Here is a 21,663-nt window from a genome sequence, read left to right as displayed (position 1 = left end):
ATACGGGTGTAATGGCAAGTTTAAATCTAGCGCGAAAGCTCGGTTTAAAACTGTGCTAGTACTGGATGGAGTACCGTTGTCTTGATCAGACACCCACAATATATTAACGGAAAATTGTTCAAATACGATATGCCAATAATTAGACATAATTGTACATGTTATGTCAGTAACTGATATTATCCATAAGCAGGACAGAAACAGGTAGAAATCGTGGGCGCTGATTTTTGGGTTTGATTTATCACCGGGTATACACTGAACTAGAAAAAATTACGGTTTCCAAGCATAGGTGATTCGATATTGCTCCTTGTATAGCCTACGGTATTGTACAATGTTGCAGCTAGTGGAGCAGATTATTTTTATTTATTTACATAATAATATTATATATCAATTCAGTCTCTTGCGTTTGATATTCACTTCAAGTTCAACGAGAAAAGTGCCACACAAAAATCGCCGGGCAAAATCGCGATCCATGCTACCGAACTGAAATATACTGAGAAATGAGATAACAAACAAGTACACAGTGTCAAAGGTTAATAATACTTGTCGTTTCATTTTGTTACGAAATCTGTTGTTATTTTTTTTGCAATTACTATGCAAATGGAGGGATTTCCACTATGACAGAAGTGCAGCACGTCTATATTGCTTAAGACTGATTAATTAATTGAACTTTTAGTATCGAAAGTTGGGAAAGGCAACTTTATTGGGATGGATTTGGAGACCGAGCAAGCAGACGAACTTGAGGCTCTCCGTGCTATATTTGAAGATGACTTTACAGGTATGTCATATGTCGTAGATACAATTAAAATGAGGTTTCTGAGTTTAAAAAAAGGGGGAAGATGACGAATCATTAAGTTAATTGGTCTGTGTATGTCTTAGTGAGTACTGCACTGTACTGTATTATCACGCTAGTCATAATTTGCATGGCACATGTACATGTGGTATGTCACACACTGTGTGCAATCACTTCCGGGTATATTCAATATTACTTTCACATGGAGGTTTAAAGCCTCCAACGTTGCCGTCCCAGGTTCTCGCATTAATTTAATCTTATCAGTGAAAGCATAAGGATTACATCGGACCATTCTTTTGTTCTCCAGCTGTTTCCATTCCTTTTCCAGACTACTTTCATACAGTGACACCCAAATGTCTAGTCCACACTCGACACTATCAGTGTGCCCTCTTGTGACAGCCAATTTTTTGTTGTTGTGAGTCAATGATAAAAACTGGCATTTCTTGTAAGTCACCACATAGAAAGAGATAGGTAACACCAAATGTTGGTGCAACACTAGAAATTGTGTGCATCAGTGGCACGTGAAATTGGCTTAGAGGGCACACTGCAAACTAGGCATTTTTATAATATAGCAATTGTAACCATGGATGTATTCTCTCTATAAATACATCCATGCATAGACAATGATGGAGAAGACACCTCCATTGGCTATAGTTATACATTGAATAAGTAACATGAAATTTATATTCATTTTCATAATATCATAATTTTGTGATTGATGTATCATTTTGTTTTTAATTCCTTACGTTATATTTTCAGATATCAGTAGTCATCCACCATGTTTTATGATCAAATGTTCTAATCTTGACGTAGAACTCACAGGTAAGATATATTTTGTTAGCCTAAAATGGCACAAGCTTAGATTCTAATATTTGGAACTCTGATATGCCCCAGGCTCTATTAAAGTCAATCTGACTAAAATCTGATATAGGGAACTTGGCATGATATCTTTATTTACCTCCTAATTTTATTGTCAGTTTTTCTTCTTTTTTTTCGTGAGTACCTGATGCCTACATCTGACACAATACCATAGGAATTCTCGGGCAAAATGTGAACACTAAATAGATTTACTCAACGAATGAAAAGTATCTTATGCCACAACTTACGGATACAGTACTTCAGAACACTGTTTGAAAAGAGCTTGAGCTTGAGCGCAGACACATGTTTGTTATTGTTATTGTTTGATGGTTCTCTTTGTGTCAATTTCAATCCTCAAGTGTTATATTGTGAGATGGATTCTGATTGGCTACTCGTGAGTATGAGATTTGTACAAGAATTCCTATGGTATTATATGAGATGTAGGTACAGGCACTCACAGAACAAAAAAGAACAAATAACAATGAAAATAGGAGGTAAATAAAGAAACCATGCCAAGTTCACTACATCAGAATTTAATTAGATTGTATTAACATATGCTAGTGTAATGTTAATGTTGATATGTGCCTAAATTTGATGGTTATCTTCTGGTCTTAATAGCACAATTGATGATATAATTTAATTTGGGTTGTTGATGGCTCCAAGTGGTTAAACCACTTGTCACTTATAACTGTGGCAAGGATTTGTGCCCTAGTCTTGGTTTGATTAAAATTGCCACACTGTAAGTGTGGAGAATATCATTCAGTTTGACTACTAGTACTGAACAGCACAGGTTTTCACCGGACACTCTCGTTTCATCCTGCATTGACATGGAACCCATGAGGGATAGCCTTCACTGGACTTCTTGGGAGACAGATGTTTAGCTATCCAGCATAATTAAATGAATAAACAAACAAGTGATAGATAGGTACTAATTGTAACTTATACCACAGGGAAAAGGACAAATAATCAATTTTGTTCCTGCAATTTTCCGGATTTCTAATATTATTTTCTGTATATTTCAAATAAAGTTTTACCGTTAATTTGGGCAAATAGTGAGTTTGTTTTAGCTAGCTACTAATTAATGCAAAGCTGATAAACTCAGATAAGACAGTGATATCAGGTAGGAATTAGAAAGAATTAAAACTTTTTATTTGAAATATACAGAAAATAATATTAGGAATCCAGAAAATCGCGAGAACAAAATTGATCATTTGTCCTTTACCCTGTGCTAATATTAAGCTAATGTAACCCCCCACCCCCAGAAACTTAATACTGTACTTCAATCTGTCCTTCGTTTGCTAGGGTAGTGAATCTTGAATGGATATCAAATAAAATAGTCTCAAATCAGCTGTTATTGTATGTATAAAGTTAGCAAGGATTATATCCTAATAGTAAAATGGTTACTTAACAAGTTTCTTTGGATGGAAATTTTCATTTGTTGCTAAAATTTGTGACCCATCATAAATCGATTTGTCTCAAAAGCATCTGGTTCATAGTTTCCTCTTGATTTTAATTGTCATGTCTAAGTATTAAGTATTCTTATCGTGGTATCCATAGGTCCACTGTATTTAAAGATAGTATTCAGTGAGAAGTACCCAGAAATTCCTCCTAATGTTGAAATTCCTATGAGAGGAGATATCATATCAACAACGCAACATAAACAGTTACTTCAACATTTGAATCAAACAGTAAGTGATTTTGTTTATACAAGAACTATGTGTTTACATTGGCAGTGTTGCAGCCAGCCTTTTGAAAGAGTGGGACATAGTGTCCCAAGACTTTCATTTTTCTGGGTCCTCATAAATTTTTTTGGGACATTATAAAAAAAAGCCCCAATGGCATTGTAGCACAACTGTATAGTTTTTTAAAACATATTTATCCACCTGCTGATCCATGCTAGATATTTGCTTCAAATGATTTATGCAGTTGCCTATCCAGCCCTGTGGTTATCTATGCAATATACGCAATCATTTGGCTGTTGCTATACATTTAGGTGTGGTCATGTTGCTAAACATATTTGCACACAATTTTAGTATGGGTCATCTACGCCCAATCACTTCCAAAATTGTGGGTCAGGTCCAAAAAATGTGTGTCAAATGACCCCAAAAAAACCTCTGGCTGCAACACTGCATTGGTGTATTATTGAAAATGAGTTCTTTATTTCAAAGGTGTAATGCGTATGATATATGGCTATACCTAGTGTATAAGTACTTTGTGTAATTAAAGAAAACGTCCTCCCAATGATACGCAGGCCTTTCAATCATTCATATCTTACTGATTTTAATTAATGTCTATGTAAAAGCAAATCAAATACTATAAAGTTTTGAGACTTTGAAGTTGGAATTCAGAAACATTTTAGCTGTTTTGAAATTAGAAATTTTGCTGCAAAGGATGTTGAAAAACTGACGCCATGTCCTCCTAACTTCAAGGTGTCTTTTATATACAGCTGTTCTGTGTTTATAAACATGCTGTTGTGCAAGTACAATGGTCACGACTCCTTAGCTAAGACCAAAGCATGAAAAAAGGGACAGTTCAAGTAAAAAATTGAAGGCAATTATAGTGAACAAATAGCCAACCACTATATCATATTTTGATATGATTAACCTGGTTCAAATTTAACATGATTATTTCTTTATCACCTTCAAAAATTACTAGGCAGAAGCTACAGTTGGAATGGCTATGATATTCACACTTGTAGATGCTGCTAAAGAATGGTTGAGTGAGAATATAAAGGCAAGCAGTGATTCTGTACCTGAACTTGAGGAGGTAGGTGAGCTAGTCCATGCAGTCTTCTTTCGAAAAGACTGTAAGCATTTTACTTGAGCAGGTCTCTACAAGCCAGTTAACTGTAAATACCTCCAGTTTCATCGTGGTAATGTTCACAGGTTTTGCTTGATACAACCAGACAGAAAACAATAAGAACACGTACTGAACATTCTAGACTTTAAGATAGCAAGGTTGAATGAATGCAGTATTTTTGGCAGCATTTTGTTTAAATGAAAAGATCTACATAATGTGTCACCTTGTAGACATTAACTGCAGACATTCAAATATTAGCACCCACGTGTCTGTGTCTAGTTTGACGTTTAAATAGTTTATATCATTCAGACAAAATGTAGCAAGACATTGTGATCTTGCTATCTCTGTGTAGAATGTACAGTTTCTTATCGGTTGCTGTGTGGTTGTATTATGACATGAGCTGTAATCTACAGTGTGAGTTGACACTTTAATCTTGGAAGTCCAGTTATGCTGAGATGTACGTTTGTTAATCTGACCTTTATAATTAGATGCAGCACTGTGTTTATTTCCCATATCCATTAGTTGACTGCGGTGGATCAAGTTGAAGAAGATTGTCTACCTAAAATAAGTAGTGCTGAGATCACTGGGGCAGGTGGAAGATGGGAGTATGTAGTAGGGTTAGTGGTAAGTGATGGTGAATGCAGGGACAATGGGAGTATGTGGTAGGATTAGCGGTAAGTGATAGTGAATGCAGGGATGATGGGAGTATGTGGTAGGGTTAGTGGTAAGTGATAGTGAATGCTGGGATGATGGGAGTATGTAGTAGGATTAGTGGTAAGTGATAGTGAATGCTGGGATGATGGGAGTATGTAGTAGGATTAGTGGTAAGTGATAGTGAATGCTGGGAAGATGGAAGTATGTTGTAGGGTTAGTGGTAAATGGTATAGTGATTTGATGGTATTGCCCCACACGCGACCCTTAACTATGTACTTGACAACCAGTATTGGTGCTTGTACGTCTATGATACAGATACAGATACAGATTTTTAGGAGGTTAGGGTGTTAGTGTGAATTGTTGGAAATAGGAATACATGATCAGGTCTGTGGTAAATAGCAATGAATGATGTGAAACACTGATAAGGTTTTATGATATGGTTGGAACACAATGAGGAGAATGACATCTTGTGCTAAGGCTTAGAAAAAAAAATTTTTGGTTCTGGTTACCCGTCCCCACCAAGTTCTTCACTGCCGACCCTAAACTATTTTTATGTATTCGAGAAAAAAGTAATGAAATTGCGAAAATTGTGAAGTCTCACAAAAAATAGTGGATGAGTAAACTAACATGAACCTAAAAAGACAGTACAAAACTGTTCTTCCAATCTGTAATGGCTGTACATCTGATGAGAAGAAACCAATAACACAGAGACCATATGGAAAACAACGGAAAACATAACTACTTGAACTTCACACTCACTTATGAAAAAATAGATAAAATAAAAAATCTACCTACCCCACCTATTCCAGAATTGAGCATAATCGGAACCACACAGTTTTTTTTGTTAGGGTTGATATTGTTATAGATTTTAAGATAGTGTAGTTGCTTTCCAATCAGAGGGAACCTTGCTTCATATCATCCTGGAAAAAAACTTGGTTTAACATTGAGAAAAACTTTGATATGCATACCTTTAGTCCAAACCTGCAAAGTATGCCATGATGGGATGCCCTCACACATTTGTCAACCCCTTTCACAGAGCAGGCAGGTGAGGGCAGAGCGACATGATGTATCTTACAGTCTAGTTCAAACTGTGTTGTTATTGTTATTTACAGGGCAAGCCATCAGCTGGCAAGTCAACGTTCTTCAATGCTGCAACAAAACGTGATTTAGCAAAGACAGCTGCCCACCCATTCACCACAATTGAACCTAATATATCGAAAGCTTTCTATTCAGCACCATGTCCTTGTCAGAAAATGAAGAAGCTATGCCAACCAGGTAAAAAAAACAATTTACGTAATCAAGAGATTGCCATGCCAACCAGGTGAAAAGAATTTACATAACTGAGAGATTACTATGCCAACCAAGTAAAAACAATTTACATGATTGAGAAATTACCATGCCAACTAGGTAAAACAATGTACATAATTTAGAGATTACCATGCCAACCAAGTAAAACAATTTACATAATTTAGAGATTACCATGCCAACCAAGTAAAACAATTTACATGATTGATAAATTACCATGCCAACTAGGTAAAACAATGTACATAATTTAGAGATTACCATGCCAACCAAGTAAAATAATTTACATAATTTAGAGATTACCATGCCAACCAAGTAAAACAATTTACATAATTTAGAGATTACCATGCCAACCAAGTAAAACAATTTACATAATTTAGAGATTACCATGCCAACCAAGTAAAACAATTTACATAATTTAGAGATTACCATGCCAACTAGGTAAAACAATTTACATAATTGAGTGAAATCTACACAGAGCTTACCTTAATAAAATGACTATGAATGACAGCTTCTCAATGGTGTTTTGGTCTCATTATAACTCAATGTAGAATGTCATGTAACACTACACTGTTGTTAGAAGGTGTCTTCTGAGATTGTCTATCTAATTGAATTTTATGTGAAATGTTTCCTATAGAGTATGGTCACAATTATAAAGGAGAAAGACTTCTACCGATATTATTGAAGGACGTTGCTGGTTTGGTTCCTGGTGCAGCTGACGGAAAGGGAAGAGGAAACAGGTGAGAATCATATTCACAAGTTCAATTTCATGCAACCCAAAATAATAATTTCATGTGGACTAGGGGGTTAACACTTGCTATCTGAAATAGTAATATAGTGTGGACTAGAGGGGCTCAGTTCTTGCTATCTGAAATAGTAATTTAGTGTGGACTAGGGGGGGGGGGGGGTCAATTCTTGTCACCTGAAATAGTAATATTCAGTCAAGACTAGGGGGTTATGCTTGCTATCTGAAATAGCAATTTACTCAGGACTAGGGGGTCAGTGCTTGCAATCTGAAAAAAGTAATTTAGTCTGGACTAGGGGGTCAATTCTTGTATCTGAAATAGTCAAAACCTGATACTAAAAAGATAAATATAAATTCATTGTATTCCTAAGTTTTACTAAAATGAAGTCACAACAAGTTAGATTCTTGTTCATCTTATCTTTCACTATAGATTTTTAAATGATCTATGTGATGCTGATGTATTGATTCACATTATTGATATTTCGGGTCAAACAAATGAGAAAGGTGAACCAGTGGATGACTACGATCCAGCCCTTGATGTCAAGTGGCTGAATGAAGAGATACAGTAAGTATTGTATATATAAGCAGGGTTCAAGTGTTCCTGGAAACTCCTATAAAGTCCTGGCATGTCAAAGGACACCTGGAAAGCCCTGGAAAAAAACCAATCTACTCCTAGAAACTCCTATAAAGTCCTGGAATTTCAAAGGACTACTGGAAAGCCCTGGAAAAATGCAATCTACTTCTGGAAATTCCTGTAAAATCAATTGATGTTTCTGTTGTAAAGTGCTGATTGTCAAAACAAAAATATTTTTTGACACGTTTTTCATATGCTTTTTCGACATGTATTTCACTGATCAATATTCCGGGAAAATGACCAAAGTTGATCTGAATACTTCTGGAAAACTGATGAAAAACTTTTCGGGTATTATATTCTACTTTATGTGAATAAGATAAAATTTTCTTTTTGATATCCATAAAAACTGAAATTCCTCTTTACAACCAGAAGAAACATCAATAAAAGATACAGAGACAGGTTTACAAAACGCAATATTTACACAAACTATTGTACAATGATTAAAATGTACAACTGTAGTGCTGAATAACAGAAGAATTTAAAATGGCCATATTGATAAGAAATTTGTATTTATTTTGGATTGCTGAAAGAACTGTACTATGTTTTTTCTACTCAAAAAAATGTGAAACAACATACACCAATTCTGCATTTGTGACTAAATAAATTGCAAAAAGCTACAAAATGAGTAAAAGGTTTGTTATTGGACGTGCAATAATAAACATTTTTATACACACATTAATCTTTTGCCATTTATTGAGTTACAAAATAGGACTTGGTAAATGTTGTTTCACATTGATTTCTCAAGTAGGAAGCCATGATAAAATTGTTTTATAAATTTAAAAATCCAAATAAATACCCATTTGTCATCCATATGGCCACTTTAATACATGCTAGCGACTGTATGAAAACAGTAGTAAATGGCCCTGAAATACTCAAAGTTGCTGACTTTCACACACACACACACACACACACACACATGAATGTAAAGACATCTTACATTTTTCTTTTCATTTCACTTTTTATCCCCAGCCGATGGATTTATGACAATGTTATGAATAAGTGGGAGTCAATTGTAAAGAGGCCGAACAAAATATTGGATATGTTTACTGGTTACCATGCCAACAAATCCGTCATCCATGCAGCATTTCATAATGCTGGTATAGATACAAGGTGTGTTTTATTGCTCTTAAAGTTTTATAGTATTTGTTTAGAGAAAAGGCAATGTACAAACACTTTGTTGATGAGAAATCACAGCTCAATAAATTTACTTTGTTCATTTAGGAGGAGAGGGGATCTGACATGAATGTGATTGCTGAACTTCATTTTCGCACTTCTAACCAAATTTACACCTTCAATGATAACAAGTTTTGTATTTACTACTGTGATGTTAATGTTGATTAAAATTTACTTCTAACATGATATACAGTGCTGGGTTTCCGGTAGTATTTTAATGTGTTTAACATGTTTTTACATTGTATCGATCATAGTGTAGTGACCGTTACAATTTTTACCTTGGTTTACACGATATGTAAATGTATCAATGTCACATTTGAGAAAGTTTGTTTAGTGGGAGGGGAAAGTTTTTTGCGTGTAAATGAACAAACTTTGTTTATTGTGTTTGTATAACATTGTACAATTGAACATTAAGGAGTTTATCAAAATAAGATTCCCTATCTTGCTGGAGTTGAACAAAGCCTACTGAACAAACTTGCTATCTTCCATTTCAGGGAACTTGCTGTAAACCTACCACATGGAATAACCAGGTTGTTCATAACCTAGTTAAGGAGTTTATCAAAATAAGATTCCCTATCTTGCTGGAGTTGAACAAAGCCTACTGAACAAACTTGCTGTGTTTCATTTCAGGGAACTTGCTGTAAACCTACCAACATGGAATAACCAGGTTGTTCATAACCTAGTTAAGGAGTTTATCAAAATAAGATTCCCTATGTTGCTGGTGCTGAACAAAGCTGATGTCAAGACAGCAAGAGAAAATGTTCTAAGGTAAGGGTATACCTGAATTACAACAATGTGGCTGAATATAGTTGTCAGTGCAAAATTATGGACCAGTTCATATGATCATGGACAGTTGTCTGTAGATACAAGTGTATGGCAAACGTGGGTCAACTCAACTGTAGAATAGATATACATTTGTATATGAGCTTGGAACGTAGGGTTAGGGTTCAGTTTCTTATAGCAAGAAAATTATGGGTTGATTAGTGTACAGTGTAGTAGAAATACAAAATTTTGGATGTTTTGTAGGTATTCTATAGTAAACAAAGGTATGGCCAGAATGTTGGGATTCCACTGTGAGTGCAGATGGGAAATAAGAGTGTCAGGGAATTTGCAAAAAAAGGCAAGAAGCTGTTGTATTTGACATTGGGGATTAAGGGCAGGTAGTGGGGAAGTCACATGATGTACAAGGAGTGAATTTGGGTTGAAAATTTAAAGAAAACAAATTGTTATAGTCTGTTATACCTAGAGTCCATGAACATTCATTCTCATTTCATAATGGTATGTTGTACACTTAGCTACAATCTTGTCTTTTACATTCAACAGTATAGCTTTTATGAAGGGTCAATAGTACAGTATCATTTGATATGTACTAGAGATTACTTGCACTGGTGCACATGCATACTAGTGGTATTTTCACTGCAGTGCAATACCGGAAACAGTATTGCATACCTGCAAGCCTATTTGAAGCACCACTGACACACACAATTTCTAGTGACGCACCAAATTGGTGTTTCCCTACTATAGCCTTTACAACAGGTCAATAGCACTATTATATTATTTCATCCATTTTCAGATTTCAGGAGTTGCTACCAGAAACATCCATGATAACAGTCAGTTCCTGGAGTGAATGCTTTCTACAAAATCTTCAAAAAGAACATCACATCAAGTATGAATTTGGAAGTGAAGAATTCCAGATAATTACCAACAATGAAGACCAAAGTGATAATAATCAAATCACTTTCCAATATCAGGAAAAATTGGATCAGATATCTGAGAATATTTTAAAAGTGTAAGTATAAATGAATTTTTGACATACAAAATCATGATTTTCTCATAGTAATTTTAACATCTGCATATATTACTCAATTCATATTTTGCCACAGGATAATGAAGACAGTAATGGGCAGGAATACATGTCCCAGATATTCACATGGTGTAGTAACAAATATTGATTTTTATTTTCATAAACACAATGTGTTTTGTTCAGGGTGGTAGGTAAAATATACCTCAGTTCCCCAGTCATTTTACCATGGTTCCCTACCAGTGTTAAGGGTCGTAATTTGGTAAAAATCTACCTGCATTTCCTAGTCATTTTACCAGGGTTGCCTACCAGTGTTTTTGTTAAGGGTGGTAAGTAGGTTAAAATCTACCTGAATTCCCTAGTAATTTTACCACCGTTCTCTACCAAAGTTACGGTATAATGTATTGGAAATTATACAAGTTTACCATATATCCCCAAATTTCTGTTACTGAGGTACCCAGACCTGAGCAAAAACACTATTACAATATCACATTTTCATTGGAAAATATTGTAACTATTTGTTTGTATTAATAGGTATGGGTCTACTAATGTACACAATGCAGTCAGCATGGCCGTGTCATTGAAACCTCCAGTATATGCCTTTCCTATACAAGACCTTGAAACACTCGAAATTTTTGGTAAGAGAACAGAAAAAGACAGTTTATCTCATGGTAAAGTAGATAATGCCAAAATTATGCCAATGGCACTGAATCCATACAGACCACTTTTGAATGCTTCAAAAAAGTAGACTAGTTTTGCAGAAATGTGTGGCTGTGTATTTATGTGTATAAAAATGGTGGGAACAATTCCTAGCACACAAACACAAAAAAAAAAGTAAAAAAAATGTTGTAAACTGTGGAATAGTATTCATTTAACAGTACCATTATTTTGCTTTCCAACTGATCAGCATGATAAATTTGACTACATCTACATCCCCTCTGTGTCTGGCACCTTTATAATTGTTTCTTTTGCATTTGAAAGTGAGTGTGTGTCATGTTACATGCAGAAAAGCCAAAATAACTTCTCTTTCCCTGTAACAGTATTTTATACATTCACAAACTAATTTTATCATTTACTTCAATCTGTAGATTGTAAGAATAATTATGAAGGTAAAGTACTGTATGACTGTGTTTCTCTAAAACCTGGTACCACAGTGGATGGATTGTACCAAGTTATGCTACATCAACTTCACCTTGTCAATGGTAAATTTGTCAGAGCTGAGGTATGTGCATGTCATTAAATCCTAAATTAATTGGATTTAGAGAGCTTTACTTGTGTCATAGACAAGTGTGTGTGTGTGTGTGTGTGTGTGTGTGAAATGTAACTATAAGTATAACCCACTGAAGCCTGTTCTGTGTAGATTCTATCTAGAAGCCTACAAGCCCTCTCTGTATGCTCACTCTCTTTTATCATTGGTGTTTTCGAGGTTTAATTTATCCAATCAGAAACCCATGCACTAAAGCTTTAAAGCCACACTAGCTGTAACTGCCTTTATTTCCTAGAGTGGTGCTTTCCTTTACAAGTTTACCACAGGAAAGTATGTTGAATCAAATTTCCGAACAATAATATTTTTGCTTCACTTTATTTTTCAGACTGTAGATGAACATGGAAAGAGACGACAAGTGAGAAAAGATGAAATAATAAATGAAAGTAATAATATCATAAAAATTATGACAACTAGAAAGTCATCATGAAACTCAGAAATGGTTGCCATGGGTTTCAGTCAGTATCAGGACTATTTACATGGAAATTTACATTTCTGGGAGTTTTAATCAAAAGGGAAGGTTATAGCTGAGAAATAGAGACAGCATTACAGGTTAGTGTTGTATACTGTCAGCGTTAATTAATTTACAATTTTCGATTAAACAAAAAACATGTATCAATAGTCCCATGAAGGTCAAATATCAAAATCAAGTGAATTCTAGAATAATCCAGACACTTTGTGGTGTTTAAAATAGTTGAGGAGTTGTGTCTTCAATGAAGACTTGTTGATGAATATGCAAATTAAGTGTCAAGAAGACCATGTTCCTTATCACCATTTTCCCCATTGTGAAAAAGGGATGATGAGAGCGCCCTCAATGGCTGGTCTTTCGATCTAGCCATTGTGAAGCCCATAGGAGAGTTCCACTGATTGGACAGTGTATATAAACATTCATTTTACCAGACTTATTTTACTTACTTCAGCAGCAGGAATATTAAAGTCATGAATATTTGATGATAATTTGCATAATTGTATAGTTATCTAAATACAGGATAGTTGATTTTCTGGTTCCAAGATGCTTGTGTTATGTTTAGTCTTGTTTTGTATTTACATTTGAAATAATATTTTTACATAAAACGATGGAAAGACATGTTGACCTCTTTAATGGTGAGTGGTTTTATAGAACAAAGACTACATGCCATCAACGACAGAGAATGATTTTACTGGTAAACTCAGAAACAGTCAGATAACGACCATCCCCCCCTGAGTAGCACGTGCAAAAAAACCCTGCAAGTACAGAATAGATTTCATTGTATGGGGAGATACTTGATGCATCTTGGAACCAGCAATAGGGCTATTGAACTATGCGGAATCACTATGTCTTCCAAGAGTGTACATTGTATAAATTACCTTTATGTCAATATGAAATAAACTGCAATGTGCAATAATTATTACTGTAAATCACCAATGCTCTTGTCATTGATTTTGAAAGTTTCAACCCATTAGTAAGTATTTACATTTACATACTTTGTAACTCCTGCTAACAGATTCCTGAAAAGATATCTGTTTGTGTATCATTTATGACTTTGGAGGGAGTTGTCTTGTCATATGTAGAGTTTACATAAAGGTTAATACAAATGTTGATAAGAGAGATCTTCATTGATAATTTTTGGTGGAGCAAAGCAAAGCCAAACTTATCTGCAAAGGTCTCTCTTACCAACCTCTAACCGAATTTGAAGTCAACCATCAGTTGGTTTGATTATTGACAATGTCAAAATAGTTAATCCATACAATAGTTTGTTATGCAAAAGTGTTGCAAGCATGCATTGTTAGTGTGTCTGTGTGTTAGGGAGGTGTAATGGAAGCTTAGCCATTGTTGAACTGTTCTAAGCAAGACGATTTGACCATAAAATAGAAAACTAGCAACTGAGCAATTCTATTGGTCAACATGTTGGGGTCAACAGAGGTTGACTTACAAAACTATTGACTGCTGGATAATGACTTAACAGTACGTAGTGAATGTTTGCAAGAAAGTTTGTTTATAGATTTGATACATTGATTTGATACATTGTGTTAGTGACCACATAAATTCACTATACATTGTAGGCTTAGGTATTTTGCCATAGTTTTTTCTTTCCTGTCCTACACCTCAGGTTAACTACCATGAATCAAGTCACCATTTTTGCAATGGAAATCCAATACTTATTCTTTTGTTAAGTCATTTACTGACACTAAACTCTACCAGTGTTCATGGAAATCGCAAGTGCTCATCTCAACTTGTTTGAGTTGATGCATATCTAGGAAACAGTTGTGAATGTATGGACAGACAAATAGACAAGATGCAGTCACAGGCAATACATGGACAAAAGAAACACAAAATGTTTTGTATCTAGTACAAATCTAGTAATGTAAATAGTGGCTGGTAGGGACAAGTCTTATTTTGTTCTTGTTCAAAATTCAAAGTGCACCATGAAGGATTTGTAGTAACAGAACATAACAGCTTTATCTAAATACACTGAATAGAAGGAAAACACCAGAGAGAAAAAAAACACAGAATATCATCAGAACAATTTTGTGTTTCTCATTTTTTCAGCAATGTTTATTTAAGACTTTAAACTGAAATATTTCAATACTGATGAGTGGATAAAAAAAATTTACTTAAAAGTTACCACACAAAATGTCTTTAAAATTGTGTATATTGACTTCACATATGTTCCCATGCTGCACAGTGAAATAATGTAATTTTACTTACAAAAATTTCAGAAAGTGCACATATCAAGGTGCACATGTCCTTCAGCAATATCTCATAACTTTTACTTTCAACTATAAAACTACCCGTGTGTTTGTTCATGTGATGTTGGCATAAATGCACAAATAGTGGATAATTTTTAAATTTTGAAAATCTAAAATACAACTGACTTTAAATCAAATTGTACAGTGCTAGGGGGTTCAATTCAGAACAGTTGCATCATGGGTAAAATGTCAAAAATCCTGAAACTGAGATCCAGTCCACTTATGCAATAGTGCATGTGGATAACAAGTGGTTACATAAACTGACTTTTCAGACTTTTCAGACTAATAACATCGTTATATCCCATCTTAAAAATAATTTTTATGATACATTTGTAGCCTTGTCCATACTACAAAATTTGTAATCGAGTGAATTAGTTTGATAATACGTAATCTGATTCAGAGCTGGTACATGTGTGGACAGGTACGCTAATGTAATTCGAATTGAATCCAACGATTATTTGTTAGTGTAGATAGAAAGTGGATTTGATGAGGATTGAAATGATCGGGATCAGTTTATTTCAGATTTGACCCGGATCAGATATGGACAGGGCTACGGTTATAATGGCAACATTGGTATCGTAATTTTCACGATTGAATACAACTTGATATAATACATATTCCTGAACAAACAAGTTGTGTCAAAAAAGTCATGAATTACTTAAATAATATCACAGTAGACGGAATAACATTTGACATTTATTATCAAATCCTTACACATTAATTCATACTACACGTAGTAAAATGTTTTGTATTTTAACAATCCACTCTTTACAACTCTGTCAAATTCATACAAGTCGTACGTTGACTCATAAAATAATTGATCTTTTGATGATAAGAAAGTTGTTGGCAATTACAGTAAAATGGCATATAAATGCCTGTTTGTGTATTTTTGACTTGGTTTTCTGAGTTGTCTAAAATTTTACGTAAAAAATATACCCACTTTGTTTGAACCTGTTGAATGACTATAGTATAATACATGTGTAATATTTTGTGGCATCACATTTGGCTTATTACATAGTCTGAGAGCATACATTTGTATGGGTACCTAAGTAGCCTTACTCAGCTAATTCCTGATAAACTGAGTGGCCTCACCAAATTACCACAGGCAGCAGATACTGTAAATAGCAAGACAAACTCCCTAAGCTACACCTCTTAATACCTTCTCCCAATCATATTTCTAGTAAAGCCAAATGAAAACGATGGATTTCTGAATTTTCCCCATTGTGCAAGTGGCACTACAACAGCAGTAGCATTGTCATCACTACCATACTGTAGAGCAAGGTCGGCAAGTCGATTCGCAGCCTCGGCCGGATCGTTAGATTGACTAACGGCATCACATAATTCTTGGTCACTCATTACAAAATTGATTCCATCCGTCGTTAAAACCAAGGAGCTATCACGTCCGTGTTTTATCTGAAAATGAGAAAAAAAATGGACAAACTAAACTTTACAGGTTTCTGACACTTTCTTACCTATAATTATAAGTAATAAGTATCTACCACATGTTCCAACAATGTGTCATGATATACCGCATGTAGAGTGAGCATAACTTGTAGAATAACACCTAGACTAAATGTTGAACTTCTAATGAATCTAATCCAATTGTATTGTAATATATTTAAGTATGACACGGACTTGACATCGAATCAAATCTGTTGAATTTAATATGAAAATGAACAGCTTAAAGGGTCTAGTGACACATGACATGCTTAGGGGTCAAGTCATATGGTGGATCGGACGACATTTTTGTTGATATACAAAATCAAGGAAGACAGAAATATCACTGTAGTGTGCTATTTTAGCATTGGGAATATAGATGAAGTTAATTTTAACATGAGAATGATGTATGAGCTGAACACTGCTACATTACGTTGAAAATGATATGACTGCTCGTGACAGGTGCATTGCATTGTGGTTATTTTGTATTTGATTTGACATGGCAATAGTTTGACGCTTATTGCGAGTCACACTTCTGTCATTATTTTTGATAGGAGGTGTCAAATTTAATTGCCTGTTGAATTTCATACTAGTTGCTGCAATTTATTGCAATAGGTATCGAATTTATCATGTACCTAATCTAATAATGAGATAAGACACATGAGAAGTTCGACATTTATTCCAGGCCGTAAACTACAAAAGATAAATATCTTTTAGACACACTTCAGTTTGTTGGACAATATACAATACAGATACACAATAGTTGTATATAACATTACATACTTCTAGTGACTTTGTTTCTGGTACACAATAGTTGTATATAACATTACATACTTCTAGTGACTGTTTCTGGTCTGGCAGTAACACCATATTGTTTCAATGCAAGATACACAATAGTTGTACATAACATTACATACTTCTAGTGACTTTGTTTCTGGTCTGGCGGTAACACCATATTGTTTTAATGCAAGATACACAATAGTTGTATATAACATTACATACTTCTAGTGACTTTGTTTCTGGTCTGGCGGTAACACCATATTGTTTTAATGCAAGATACACAATAGTTGTACATAACATTACATACTTCTAGTGACTTTGTTTCTGGTCTGGCGGTAACACCATATTGTTTTAATGCAAGATACACAATAGTTGTACATAACATTACATACTTCTAGTGACTTTGTTTCTGGTCTGGCGGTAACACCATATTGTTTTAATGCAAGATACACAATAGTTGTACATAACATTACATACTTCTAGTGACTTTGTTTCTGGTCTGGCGGTAACACCATATTGTTTTAATGCAAGATACACAATAGTTGTACATAACATTACATACTTCTAGTGACTTTGTTTCTGGTCTGGCGGTAACACCATATTGTTTTAATGCAAGATACACAATAGTTGTATATTACATTACATACTTCTAGTGACTTTGTTTCTGGTCTGGCGGTAACACCATATTGTTTTAATGCAAGATACACAATAGTTGTATATAACATTACATACTTCTAGTGACTTTGTTTCTGGTACACAATAGTTGTATATAACATTACATACTTCTAGTGACTTTGTTTCTGGTCTGGCGGTAACACCATATTGTTTCAATGCAAGATACACAATAGTTGTATATAACATTACATACTTCTAGTGACTTTGTTTCTGGTCTGGCGGTAACACCATATTGTTTCAATGCAAGATACAGTAACACAATAGTTGTATATAACATTACATACTTCTAGTGACTTTGTTTCTGGTCTGGCGGTAACACCATATTGTTTTAATGCAAGATACACAATAGTTGTATATCACATTACATACTTCTAGTGACTTTGTTTCTGGTACACAATAGTTGTATATTACATTACATACTTCTAGTGACTTTGTTTCTGGTCTGGCGGTAACACCATATTGTTTCAATGCAAGATCTCCAATACTTCTTGTCATAGTTAGTGATCCATTAACCAATGCAGTACCAAGACTATTCCAGCTGAAATCACAACAAAAAACACTGTCAATACATACCGCATGTGTTTAAAGGGCTATGTTTCAATCCCAGGTCATCGCATTAGTGTTATCTAAATAAGGATTGCATAGGCTCTTTCTATTGTTCTGGCCTAACTTTTTCTATAGCTCTCCCTAACAAACGGTTCTCATCATTTGTTGGAACACTACACAGGATTTAAAGCAAGATGTGACAAACAATTTGTCTGGTAGAACTATAGAAAAAGTCTTTCTTGAACAAATGAAGCATCCTATTATTATCCTTATGGCTCCATTGACAAGATATCACTCATGCAAGAATCTAGGATTGAATCATAGATCTTTAAAGAAGTGTACACAATGATGAATCTACTAGTCTAGTCTTGTAGTAAAACCTGGGATCTTGCAGAATAAAGCTCACAGGTAATGAGTACCTCTGTCTGAACATACCATGAATACCTCTTTGGGCTAGCACCCTCAGCAGTGGCCTTCGGTCACCTTTACAGTAAGTAGAATAACCCTAGGGGTTTAGCAGCTAGACTAGTATGAGACAAGCCCAATGTTTACTATGTTAAACAGGAGTTGATTATAGCAAATTTAGAGCTACTGTTTATAATGTTCATCAGGGTGAAAATCAAACATACTTGACGAAGAGACTATTTAGTTTACTGTCTCCTATTACATTACAACATACTTATTCAGGGTATTTGCACTCACACTTCCACAGTGTCAGCTTTCACTCACTTTGCTTACAGCAGAGAACAACACAAGTACAAGTACATGTACACTGAGTCATAGAGTGTGTCATACAACACTCACTGGCACAAAAATGTCTTCATTCCTAGGAGTGGTGTTCTACCTTAAAAAATAAGTTGTATAGGACATGAATCATCCCAAGAGAAGTTGTTCAGCTTGTAACTTTTAAAAGTATGATGACCCCTCCCCCCTCCAATCCATTATAAGTTCCCATTATGACAATAACCTTGTAATACTGAAATTGTCCTGACCTAATAAAACCATTATTTTGTTTGATTCGTTCTGCTTCTTCTTTGTCTTCTGGTTGGTGGTCTCTGGTTAGTCTGACAGCCTTCCCTCTACGACACAACACAGCTCTACTGTCACCTACACTGGCAATGACTAGATCTATACTGTCACGTACTAAACATACAGTAGCTGTCGTACCAGTTGAGTAATACTCGGAATCTGAAATCAGAAAAACTTCATGTCAGCTACTACCCCTATGAAATGTACCTCAGCTCAAGTATCAACAGTTGTCATAATTCCTATTGTTAGGTATGTTTTTTTTTGCTAAAATTAGCAATCAGGAAATTTTTTCCCATATTTATTACATAGTTTTTGCCTATGCAAGGATTTATTGTGCACAAGAGCTGTTGTTACTTTGGTCTGTCCTCCCCAGGATGTGCTTTTGCAAGCAGCACAGTGCTATTGTGTGAAAATTACAAAACAAGGACCTCGGTTTTGTGCCGATTGTGACGTTTCAGCACTGTACCCAAGACAATTAGGGTTAGGAGTTACAGGGTTAGTGTTAGTTTATGAAAGCAGGACCAAACATTTAATTAGTAGTGCTGATATATCTTGGGTAGTGGTGCCAAATTGTCCAAAGTAGTGCCAAAACTTCTAGGGCTATAATGGGTCAGGTGCAAAAACATCCACTGAGTCTGATCTAGAAAGCATGGTACATTTCTCACCTCCATACTCATAATGTATGTGTCTTGTCAGTGCATTGTTGAGGTCAATAAAAGATTGTTCTAACACTTTTTCTAAATCCTCTTCACGGTCCAACCAGAATTTGATGTGTTTTTCAAGATGAACAGCAGAATAATCTGCTGCGAGAGACCCAGCATGTCCATCGAAAATCGCAAAATACAGCAGATCCGGAACCAATTCTGTAATCCGTACTCTATCCTCATTAACTTGTCTTCTTCCTACTAAGGAAGCAAACTCTACATGTTCCAGTGATACTTTAGGGATTGGTTTTCCATGTTTGATACTCTGAGGAAGCAATATTGGCAGATCAAGACGGTTGTCCCATGTTCCAAACGTGTCGAAGTTGACACCGCGTCGATTGCGAAGTTTACCCTGTGAGTAATGCTGTACACATTGCACTGTGTATATGGTACTTGGATATATGCGTTTCTGTTTCACTCCATGGCTCTGTATGCTTACTGTGGTTGGTTTACAATGTCTAATAATCCTGAACATATCCCTGCAGGTGTACACACTGCTATGCAACTTGGACTTGAACTAGATGGTTGTTTTGTCTGTGGAAAATACCAAAAATATTTTTAAAACCACAAAGTGATAGAATACTATGCTGGTTCTTGCCACACATCCAAAACATTATAATTACCTGCTAGTAACGTTTCGCCTAACCTAGTCGACAGGTTTGTCAAACTGCTGACTAGCTCAGGCGAAAGTTATGTTTTACCGACCTGATGAACATTTTCAAGGACACGAGGTGATAAAGTTAAAAAAAGACAATGATTATATTTAGTGTACAAAGCATGTGATGACTAGTTGTGGTATGGAGTAAATGGCTGCACCAACATGATTATGAATAACTCTTGTACCTAATTAAATGATGCAAGAATCTTACTAAGGAATTTGCATTACCAAATAATTTGATGGTAAAACTACAATGGGAAAAATTATTGCATATGTAATATAGGTCATAGAAGACAAATCTTAGCCATGAATCCATGCACTTTAGTTTGAAAGACCAGAAATATCATAGAAATCATGGAATGGTATGTACAAGGTTAAACAAAATATAACGTTTACATACATTTGCACTCTGCAAACAGCATATATTGTGCATATACACATAATGTGACATTGAACTGTATTTACAAAGCAAAGTATCTCTTCACATTGTACAGTAATACTATAGGTTGAACGCTTCAACATTTTGGTGTTTTGGCGTTTACTTTCTCTGTAAAGGAATGCCATCCATGTTCTCCTGAAAGTTAACTCACAAGCGATAAAATAAAAAAATGCTTTTACTACCGATTGTTATGATTAGCATGTATTATTAACACTGCGAATATTTGAAAGCGCTTTCGTCGTGTCAGGCTGATTTTGGGAGATTCGGAGTCAAAACATCGATGTTATTTGTGGATATTGACAGGATAATAGTTCATTTGTTTTCTTCACGAGATACTCAAAAAGATGCCTTACTTACATGTACGAAATATTTACTCACCAAATTTGTTCTAGACCACAAAACAAAGTTCACCGGCTTGGGACAGTCGATCGGGCGGCTACATTTTCATTGACGCCATTGCAATAACCTCTGACCCCGTATCATGTCAATGGACCATACCAGTACATACAGGGAGAGGCGGCTTGACATTTTCGCAATATTTTTACTTTTTGTGTTGCATTTTTCGACAATTTTAAAACCAAAACTGTGTAATCACTAAAATAAGTTAATGTCCATTTATAAATAGGTATCTTCGAGAAAATAGAA

At 35.1% G+C, this 21,663-nt stretch overlaps 3 protein-coding genes across 4 annotated transcripts; 2 read left to right on the top strand and 1 right to left on the bottom strand.

The window, feature by feature from the left end:
* Nucleotides 1-705: 705 nt before the first annotated feature.
* On the top strand, nucleotides 706-4,841 carry LOC144452546 (RWD domain-containing protein 1-like). The gene is made up of 5 exons (XM_078143648.1): nucleotides 706-775; nucleotides 1,550-1,612; nucleotides 3,206-3,336; nucleotides 4,304-4,414; nucleotides 4,800-4,841. The coding sequence occupies exons 1-5, from the start codon at nucleotides 706-708 to the stop codon at nucleotides 4,839-4,841; spliced, it is 417 nt and encodes a 138-aa protein (XP_077999774.1).
* A 1,513-nt stretch (nucleotides 4,842-6,354) lies between these two features.
* LOC144452545 (uncharacterized) lies at nucleotides 6,355-11,504 on the top strand. The gene is made up of 7 exons (XM_078143647.1): nucleotides 6,355-6,376; nucleotides 7,041-7,143; nucleotides 7,579-7,713; nucleotides 8,752-8,892; nucleotides 9,586-9,723; nucleotides 10,529-10,744; nucleotides 11,291-11,504. The coding sequence occupies exons 1-7, from the start codon at nucleotides 6,355-6,357 to the stop codon at nucleotides 11,502-11,504; spliced, it is 969 nt and encodes a 322-aa protein (XP_077999773.1).
* A 3,097-nt stretch (nucleotides 11,505-14,601) lies between these two features.
* On the bottom strand, nucleotides 14,602-21,518 carry LOC144452127 (protein phosphatase Mn(2+)-dependent 1K-like). Of its 2 annotated transcripts, none has more exons than XM_078143151.1 (5): nucleotides 21,397-21,518; nucleotides 19,883-20,455; nucleotides 19,181-19,376; nucleotides 18,063-18,180; nucleotides 14,602-16,163 (listed from the first exon to the last, which is right to left on the bottom strand). In XM_078143151.1, the coding sequence occupies exons 2-5, from the start codon at nucleotides 20,394-20,396 to the stop codon at nucleotides 15,903-15,905; spliced, it is 1,089 nt and encodes a 362-aa protein (XP_077999277.1). In that variant the 5' UTR covers nucleotides 20,397-20,455; nucleotides 21,397-21,518; the 3' UTR covers nucleotides 14,602-15,902. The 2 variants fall into 2 exon arrangements, with proteins under 2 accessions (XP_077999277.1, XP_077999278.1); XM_078143152.1 differs by having other exon boundaries at nucleotides 21,376-21,469.
* Between the last annotated feature and the right edge of the window lie 145 nt (nucleotides 21,519-21,663).

The sequence above is a fragment of the Glandiceps talaboti genome, chromosome 22, assembly GCF_964340395.1.
Source record: "Glandiceps talaboti chromosome 22, keGlaTala1.1, whole genome shotgun sequence".
In the NCBI taxonomy this organism is placed as follows: domain Eukaryota; kingdom Metazoa; phylum Hemichordata; class Enteropneusta; family Spengelidae; genus Glandiceps; species Glandiceps talaboti.
The sequence above is the reverse complement of the archived record's forward strand: the minus strand, read 5'-3'. Positions and strand labels throughout refer to the sequence as shown.